The sequence below is a fragment of the Ptychodera flava genome, chromosome 2, assembly GCF_041260155.1.
Source record: "Ptychodera flava strain L36383 chromosome 2, AS_Pfla_20210202, whole genome shotgun sequence".
In the NCBI taxonomy this organism is placed as follows: Eukaryota; Metazoa; Hemichordata; class Enteropneusta; family Ptychoderidae; genus Ptychodera; species Ptychodera flava.
The window spans coordinates 27,082,082-27,091,082 of record NC_091929.1 but is presented as its reverse complement, the minus strand read 5'-3'; the positions used below and the strand labels follow the sequence as shown (position 1 = coordinate 27,091,082).

General features: G+C 36.9%; 1 protein-coding gene across 2 annotated transcripts; it reads right to left on the bottom strand.

Moving 5' to 3' along the window:
* Positions 1-403: 403 nt before the first annotated feature.
* Positions 404-8,119, bottom strand: LOC139118209 (uncharacterized). Of its 2 annotated transcripts, XM_070681505.1 has the most exons (7): positions 7,877-8,119; positions 7,474-7,550; positions 6,660-6,868; positions 5,888-6,286; positions 5,295-5,447; positions 3,225-3,315; positions 404-735 (listed from the first exon to the last, which is right to left on the bottom strand). In XM_070681505.1, exons 4-7 carry the CDS (start codon positions 6,230-6,232, stop codon positions 698-700), a joined length of 627 nt encoding a protein of 208 aa, XP_070537606.1. In that variant the 5' UTR covers positions 6,233-6,286; positions 6,660-6,868; positions 7,474-7,550; positions 7,877-8,119; the 3' UTR covers positions 404-697. The 2 variants fall into 2 exon arrangements, with proteins under 2 accessions (XP_070537606.1, XP_070537601.1); XM_070681500.1 differs by lacking the exons at positions 404-735; positions 7,474-7,550; positions 7,877-8,119 and having other exon boundaries at positions 3,035-3,315; positions 6,660-6,732.
* Positions 8,120-9,001: the final 882 nt, after the last annotated feature.

Sequence of the window (9,001 nt, the reverse complement as noted above, 5' to 3'; positions counted from 1 at the left end):
GTTGTTTATTTTAATTTTGTCAAAAGGGGTGACTTCTAATTGTTGTACGTGCAGCGCAGAATTATACATAATACTGTACGGAGAGAGGGACATCATTAGGCCAAGGAGTAATTAAATGCTTGTCGGAAAAGTGACACTAAGCAGTTTAAAGCGATACCCAGCAGGCCCAGACTTGTGTGCGAACTTTATGGATACACATTCAATCGGAAGCCACAGAACAGCGCCACAAACGGCAAAAATTAGAGAGGCACCTTTTTCATCATATAGGCAGAAATCAATGTATTATTGCCTTATTTGTATTGTACGGTGATTGTTTTAACAGCACAATGGCAAATTAACTGTAATGTTATTAAAAATTACTTCAAGCCATAACATAAATGATCAAAACAGGCACGTGCATATAGAATAAAACATTTTTTTTTTATTTCTTGAAGTGACAAGACTCAAATAAATTACATATACCGATAACAAAGTTTCGGGCAAACATCTTTTACAAACTCTCTGAATATCAAAAGTAACTTATCCCACAAAGTTGCATTTTAAAAAAGGGACAAATAAAGAGCTAAACAAAAAATATAGGAAACGAAAAGGAAAGGCACAGAAACTGAAAAAATACAAATTGAAATGATCAAATACCTTTATTTTAAATACAATCTGAAAAATACAGACAAAATTAAAAAATGAGAAATACTTGAAATCAAATGGACATCTTGCAACTTCCAGGGTCGTTGTATTCTGTAAATAGATAAGCAAAACAAGGCTATTTACATCTGTACTTGTTAGTATATATACTAAATCATAATGAAAGCATTTAGAAGTATTTCATTCTTATTTTCATGCTAAAAATTTAACTTTTCCAATGATATTTCATGTAAGATAAAACTGAAGGAAGTTTCATTGAACATGTGAAAACATCCTAAAATGGTAAGTTTACATTTAATTCATCATTACATATACTGGACTTACCATAAAGATGACTTTTCAAGCATCAATTTTAAATTGAACAAGTCGTTGATGGCACAGTCCCCACTTGTTCATTGGTACTTTAATTAAAAGTCCTCAGAGAGGATAGAGTCCTCTTCATTAATTAGGTCTATGATAAAAATACTGTGATACAGATGGCGCTAAATGGCCAAGAATGAGTTCCACGGTGGTAAAAACATAAAACCAATGTAGGCCGCCATCCTAATTACAAAATGTCATTAAATGAGTCAATTAGTAATGAATCAACAGGATGTTGCCGAACATTTTAGCATACTATCCTAACACTAATAGATTATCACAGGTACCATATTTCATAAAGTTTGATGCAGTATTTACAAACTATGAGATCAACATCTGTACCGAGTTTCATCAAATTTTGACGCAGTATTTGTGGATATATAACTCTAATTAGGAAAGTTCATTAAGCAATTACAAATTAATTAAAATGACACTGATAAATGCCTTTTTCATTGTTAAAGCAATGTAAGCTTAACATGTGTACCAAGTTTCATGAAATCTGATGCGGTATTTCTCGACATATCAGTCTAATTATGAAACTTAGGTAATTGACATGATACTGCTACATGCCGTTCAACAAATCAATGTGCATATGTATGACATAGGTCAATGTCCTTATACCAACTTTGAATGATACTGGTGGAAAGACGTCTGAGTTATGGCTCTGTACATGAAAAGATCGTAACAAAATGGCAGCCATGCAGCCATATTTAATCTTACTGTCTAAAAAATCTATATGCATATGTATGACAAAAGTCAATGTCCATGTACCAACTTTGAATAAAATCTGTTGAGACTTGCCAGAGTTATGGCTTTCGACATGAAAAAAAACCATAACAAAATGGCCGCCATGTGGTCATATTGGATCATATCGTGAAACAAATCGACATACATATGTATAACATGAGTCAATGTCCTTGTAACAACTTTGAATAAAATCGGTTGAGATATGATTGAGTAATTGCTCCGTACATGAAAAAATTGTAACAAAATGGTGGCATGGTAGCCATATCGTGTTCATATGTATGACATAGGTCAAAGTCCTTGTACAAAGTTTGAATAAAATCCATTTAGACGGGCCTGAGTTATGGCTAAGGACATGAAAAAATTGTAACAAAATGGCTGCCATGCGGCCATATTGGATCATATCATGAAACAAATTGACATGCATATGTATGACATAGGTCAATGTCCTTGTACCAACTTTGAATAAAATCGGTTGAGATATGCCTGAGTTATGGCTCCGTACATGACAAAATTGTAATAAGATTGCCGCATGGCAGCCATATTGGATAATGTTGTGAAACAAATTGATGTGCATATGTATGATGAAGGTCAATGTCCTTGTACTAACTTTCAATAAAATCGGTTGAAACATGTCGGAGTTATGGCTCTGTACATAAAAAAATTGTAATAAAATGGCCGCATGGCGGCCACATTGGATCATGCATATGTATATATATTGGACGTGCTTATGTATGACATATCAAGTAATCCTTGTACCAAGTTTGAATGAAATCGTTCCATGTATCTCTGAGATATCTACGTGAACAGACGGATGCATGGACGGACAAACGCACACACTGACACACGCCCGGACATGACCAAACCTATAAGTCCCCCAAGACGGTATCTTGGGGACTAAAAATACAAGCATCAATTTAGTAAAAATATGATTCATAGAAAGAACCAGATTTCAATGTTTTATTTACATATTGGTTTGTTATTGACTTAATTAATTTGTTCTTTACATGTTTATTTTATCATGATTTATCTTTACTTTTATCACTATGGCCATCATTATTTTACGTTGCTTATTTGGTTCTGTATGAACCCCTTTGTGTTTTTGGCACTTTCACATGACTTGAATTGGTCATCACATGATGCTCCCTTACCATAAGTTCTAATTTCTTTAAACCATTATGGCCAGGTACTTTACTATACCGGTCCATTCCCTTCCTAATCTCATGATGGATACCCTCTACACCGTTCTGTGAGGAAACCAAAGCCAAACCCTGTGTTTTCAATCTGAGGGATGACATGATCTTCTAACATATGCATTTTGGGGGGTACACTTTCATTAGGAAAGTGTTCTCTGTAATATGCCATTAAATGTGATATGTTTGAACTGAGAATGCTAATATATTCATCTGACATTCTATTGCTTGTACTCTAAAGATTATGGCAGGCTGCAAATTTTGAAAATATTGGCTTATACAGACCACAAATGTGTGCAGCCTGTTCATTCAGCTGTGGGCATATTCTTGCTGTGGTCCTGATTACGCTCTTGCACAACGTTTGAATGTTTTCTTCCTGAAACACAAAAAATAAAAAAAGGATATGATAACTTTCTTTCAAAGAAGCAAACAGAGTTGTTTCACTGAAAGTAGGTCAAAATAATGTAGACGAAATACATCTTCTGTAGTATATACAGTGTTGTCCTTAGAAGCCGGGTGCCGGGTAAATAACCCAGCTGTTTTGCATTTTTTCCCGGCTACTTTTAACGTCATAAGATTATTTTCATAGACCTGTAATTTCGGGATTGCACTGCCAGCTGTTTGACGGCACACGTACGATTAGCAGTTTTGCGATCCCTTTCCCCGCATGGAAATGCACAAACATAAAACAGTTTCTAAATACCAGTTTGTGGCTTTTTGAGCCCGATCTTTTATTTGTTAAATAGTGTGATTGGCTGATGGACGCACCCATGGTGTTGTCTTTGTTACGAGCAGTGTAATTGGTTTGATTAGTGTGAAGGTCATCTTAGGTTATTTTTAACGATGGCGTGAAAAAAGAGAAATGTGGCGTCGACCACTGGCACCTTGCCGATGGAATATTTTTTCCCGAAGAAAGCCCGTTCGAAAGGTGTACTTGATTCCAACAATATATTTAGTTTAAGTGTGAAAAACTTCAATTTCGCTGAATGTGTGAGAGAAAAGGGCCGAAAAGATGTGATTTTGATCGACGATTCGAAGTTCATGAGACAGTGCAGCTAGTTTTCCGCCGCCGCGCTGGCTGCCAACGTCACTTCGAGCTTCGAGTATGATCTTCTCAACAAATCAGGTTATTCTCAGAGCAATACCGACGCATTGTCTAGATTTAAAAAAAAACGAGCTAGAACTGATTAGCGTAAGAACAAACTGTATATTTGAATGGGTATTTTTTTCATTGATTACTTTTACGTACAAGAATCCACGGTCACAGGCATGTGTGTTGCCAACCGGTGTATCATCGGCTTCACAGTGGCGCTGATCTCCTGTTGTTATACGTCGTGCATTCCGGCATGGGTTCAATTTCACTGCACCTCTCTAGCTCTATGTTCTCCATGTTGGGTTGCCGGATAGTGTCTTTCGGTGGACCCTCTGCATTATTTTTTTCACGGACTCGTGGAGCAAATTTGAAAGAAAATAGAGTTGTTTCCTTCCGACGCCATGCTGCATATCTGTTTTGAACAAATTTGGGGACAGCGAGACGCGATGATCGCGCACAGTTTGCATTTAATTTGTTGCAACATTTCTGTTAATCACTCTCTTTGTGTCATTAGTTTCAGAAACTATCGCTCGTCATAACAATGAAAAAATGCGTAGAGACTCAATCCAATGAGTAAATATTATTACGTATTGGATCGTCTCTCTACGCATTTTTTCATTGTTATGAGTTTTCTATGTACGCATTTTTTTTTTGCGTAAATGCGAACACTGTTACAGTGAATTATCTTACCGATATTTTTTTACGAAAGCGAATGTGTTTTTATGAGAATACTGTCGGTATTTTGAATTTTCCATCCTGATTTTGGGAAATGAGCAATGAAATGAGCAGACTGCAGGTGATTTAAGATTAAATGTTAAATCTTCAATGCAAATAAAACCATAAGTGTGTCATAAATAATAAAAACAAAACGAAATCATGTCTGTTTGTTTTGTTGTATGTGAGCCACGTCTAAGACACACAACAAAAGTACTGTTATAGTCTCCGCTAAATGTCACTTCAGATGCCACCAGAGAACACCATTTGCACTCCAAAATTTCATTTTTCGCCTTGCGAGAGGGGGGACACCCCCCTCTCGTGCTCTTCCCCCCTCGTTCGCTACGCTTACTCGCTGCTCGGTCGCTTCGCTCCCTCGCAGTCAACCCGTCTACTTTCTTTAATTACCCAGCTACTTTTAAAGATAAGGACAACACTGATATATATAACACACGATAAATCTGACACTGAAAGCTTGATGACAAGTAGAATACTGAACCTTTTAAATGACTTAGCAACAAAACAGTGTACAGTTGTAAAACACATACTTTACAGCACTTGTTCACATGATTTCCGATGAATGCCTGCCCATGGTAAGAATGACGTCCAACACCAAATGACTGCAGAGCTTGGTCAATACCGCAGACTACAAAACCACATTGTTTTGGCAGTTTCGCTTTTACGTCTGTAGCTTCAGATATCTAAGAAAACAAAGATAAACACTGTGTTGTCTGGAAATGACTGCACTACAAATGTGCACAAGCCAAAATTCTGAAAATGCAGCATAGACATGACTGTGCACTTGAGATTGACAATGTTATTGCTTATCATCACAAAAATGATCTTACTTCTGGTATCAATATGCCATTTTCAAAGATGAAGGAGACCCTCTGAGATCTCAGGTTGCTAGACAGGTTATCTGTGGGTGTTCTCACATGATACAGGAAATTTAACACCATGCTAAACAAACATTACATGTTTATTTAACATGGCAACTATTCCAGTTTGATAAAAAGTTTGACTTGGCTAGCAACTCACTGCCACTGAAATTAATTGTGTCTCACAAGATTTCAAAATTATCACAAAATCATGTATTTTTATTTTGTTAATGTAGTATGGTCTTCTATTCATAAATACTAACCTTCCTGTCAGCTTCTTCACTGAGTTCCTGCACTTTCTCCTGGGCTTTTTTAACTTTGCCCAAGGTCATTAGTGGCGGTCTGCCATCATCTTCACTGTTGTTGTCATCATCATCATCATTGTCACAGTCATCATCAGCAAGGAGAGCCTTTTCAACACTATCAGCCAAGGTCATAGCTTCTTCTTGGAGTTCTTTTGCTTCACACTGTAATGTCTCGACTTGTTTCAACATGGCTACATATGTGTCAAATCCAGCAGGCTTCAGCAAGGGTTCATCAATGTCATCATCTCTCTCTAGAGTCGTGATGATCTTGATATCCAGTACTGCACAGCTAGCTTCCATCATGGTGAAAAACTTTTAAAACAAGCCAGGACTGATGTGCAACCCTGGGACTGCAACCTGTGATAAAATATAAGGGTTAGCACATGTATCTTTTACTTTTAATGTATGACAATATCTTGTAACTTTCATACCTACTTATTTATGAAGAAAACACTACATACAAATATACAACAACTAGATTGATCACAAATGCTGACATATGTGCTGGCTTCATTGTCAACTTGTTTTCGCATATAGCTTCACTAATAAACTTCTATTTGTGCACACCATTATGGACATAGTGGCATGCATACATGCAGATAGGTCACAGTGTGGTCTGTTGAACTGTTCAGAGAAAGGTAAAGTGGACTGATTGAAACAGAACAGAGCAATATGTTTAGTTGGTCAATGGAAGCAAACAACATAGTGGATTGAATTGATTAGTACATACTCTGTGCAGTGGTACATTGAAAAGTGGCTTTCTGACACTATTGTAGTGCTGCATGGCATGCCTTAGGTTTCCATCAGTTGAAAGAAATTCACTGTGACATTTTCTGATATCATCAAGGGTTCTCTTCTTCATTGATGACAATGGTTGTTCCTCCTTCAGCAACTGTGCTTGTTCCTTGCTGATCACACAGCATACGCAAAAATATTTCCCTAAAATATTTCAATGTGAGGAAGACAAGGAACAAAAACTGACATAATTACTTAAAACCCTTAGTAGGTATAGACATGACTGGTGTTCATGAAGTCAATTTGATGTGCATGTGTGAACTCTTGGAGAGGATGTACCTGTAATATGCAAACTTATCAATTTAAATATTTTTTTCAAAGAAATTCATGGTTACTACATTTTGCATTGCCAGTATACATATTAATACTATGTGTAAGAATTAAATTGAGAAATAAACACAAGAATTTCTACAGAGGAAAACAATCATTTGTCAAGAGCTTGCAAATATTTATCAAGATCTGACCCACTGTGTACCCCTTCCTTTAAATTTATCTGACTAATCAATGTTAGCTGTGAATGTCTTAAGTCAACGAAAAACTACAACAAATTATCATAATTGTGTTCTACAGCATATCATACACAATGCATGCTGATTATTAACAGTCGCACATATTGCAAACTGATAGGTCAAGGATGTACACATGTAAATCATAGGTAAAACTGAAGTGTACATAATAAACTGCCTGTCCTGTCAGTGCCTCAACTTTTCTTACGTATAAATCATAGCATGCAAGTATACATTTTATACCATTTGGTCCAGACAATCCATAACTCTTGGCCAGATACTCATAATCTCCCATCATCCGTGCTAATAGTGTCTTGTCCCTGAAATAAATCAAAGTGGAATGTAAGACAATTGTCCACACCATTCTCAATTAATGCCCATGTTTCTACACATCAATGCATTTTGTACATGCAAGAAAACAAGTTTGCCTTTTGTACTATTTAATATAGGTATCATATTTATGCTGCATAAGTTTGGTCAGATTTGCAAATTGTTTTTCAGATTTTTGGATCAGCAGTATAATGCATGTATTAAACTTGGATAACCAATATGTATGTATCTTAAGTTCCAAATATTGTACCAAAATAGATATATGGTACAATCTGTTCATTGTTTAGTAAAACACAGTATGCATGTTTAGACTTACTTCCACTTTGTGCCATCCAGTTTGTCTACCTGACCTCTGTTAAGAGCTAAAGCTATTTCTAAATTGTAATAGGAATCAGGTGCTGCAAATGTACTCCAAATCACTGTATTATCTGCTACATTTGGATTGCTGATGTTAGCAACTTGGTAAACCATTTTCAGGGTTCCCTGACCCTTGTCCCCACCTAACTTTATCCAAATTTCACTGGTAGGTATTGTACCATGCCGAGTAAGTTTGCTAGACCTGAAGACAAATATGAACAAGATGCAAAAACAACAGTAACACATATATTCAGTAATATGTGATAACAAGATTACTTATCCACAGTCTTTCTCTACATGATCATACTAGAGTTTGCACACAATCCCAAAAGTCTGCAAGCCTGCTGTCCCAATATTAATACTCATGTGCTTATATAAGAGCATATAAGAACAATCTAGAACTTTTATTGACATGCTAATTACAGTTCTAAAATTCTCTCTCTTACACAACTAATTAAATTTCCAGAAAATTCCAAACATGACTTATTAAATTCATGGTTGTGAGGTCAAGAAGGACAGTGACCTTGATGAGTGTGGGGGAAAATGACCTGCATAACATACCTAACTTCCAATATTCACATGCCATGCCTTGAAGTAACGCCGTAATTTCCTCTTGGCAGCCCATGTTGTTCCCATAGCAACTTCCAAATGAAGGCCAGCACCTGGAGGTATGTCAGGAGTGAGTCCCAAGCTTAAGATCTTGAGGATTTTCCTTCTTGTCCTTTTGTTGGTGTCTAACCTCCTCTCACTCAGCTGCAGCATCGCATCACCACCACTGACAATGTCTCTCCTCTGACTTAACTGCAACACCCTCTGACGCATATGCACCACTGATACATTCTGCAACACAATTTCTGCGGCCTTCACTGCACATATATTGTTCTGCCTATCCCTTGATGTTTCATCATTTGATGTCTCGGTATTGATTGGGTCAGGAATGGGGACTGGAGTATGGTGGCTTCTGATAGGAAATGGGCTCACTGACGAGAAGCAGTGGTCTCCAGCAATGGACTGGTAAACACACCGTTCCGTGTTGTGTTGCAGATCTTGCAGTGGCACAACTGACTTACAACCGACATTCCCA

Bases quoted from the DNA above. Each gene is read 5' to 3' on its own strand.
- LOC139118209 (XM_070681500.1), bottom strand. From the start codon at position 6,232: ATGATGGAAGCTAGCTGTGCAGTACTGGATATCAAGATCATCACGACT. The intron at 5,448-5,887 runs GTTAGTATTTAT...TTGTTTTCTTAG, and splicing joins GTGAAGAAGCTGACAGGAAG to ATATCTGAAGCTACAGACGT. The intron at 3,316-5,294 runs GTATGTGTTTTA...TTTGTGTTTCAG, and splicing joins ATGTGAACAAGTGCTGTAAA to GAAGAAAACATTCAAACGTT.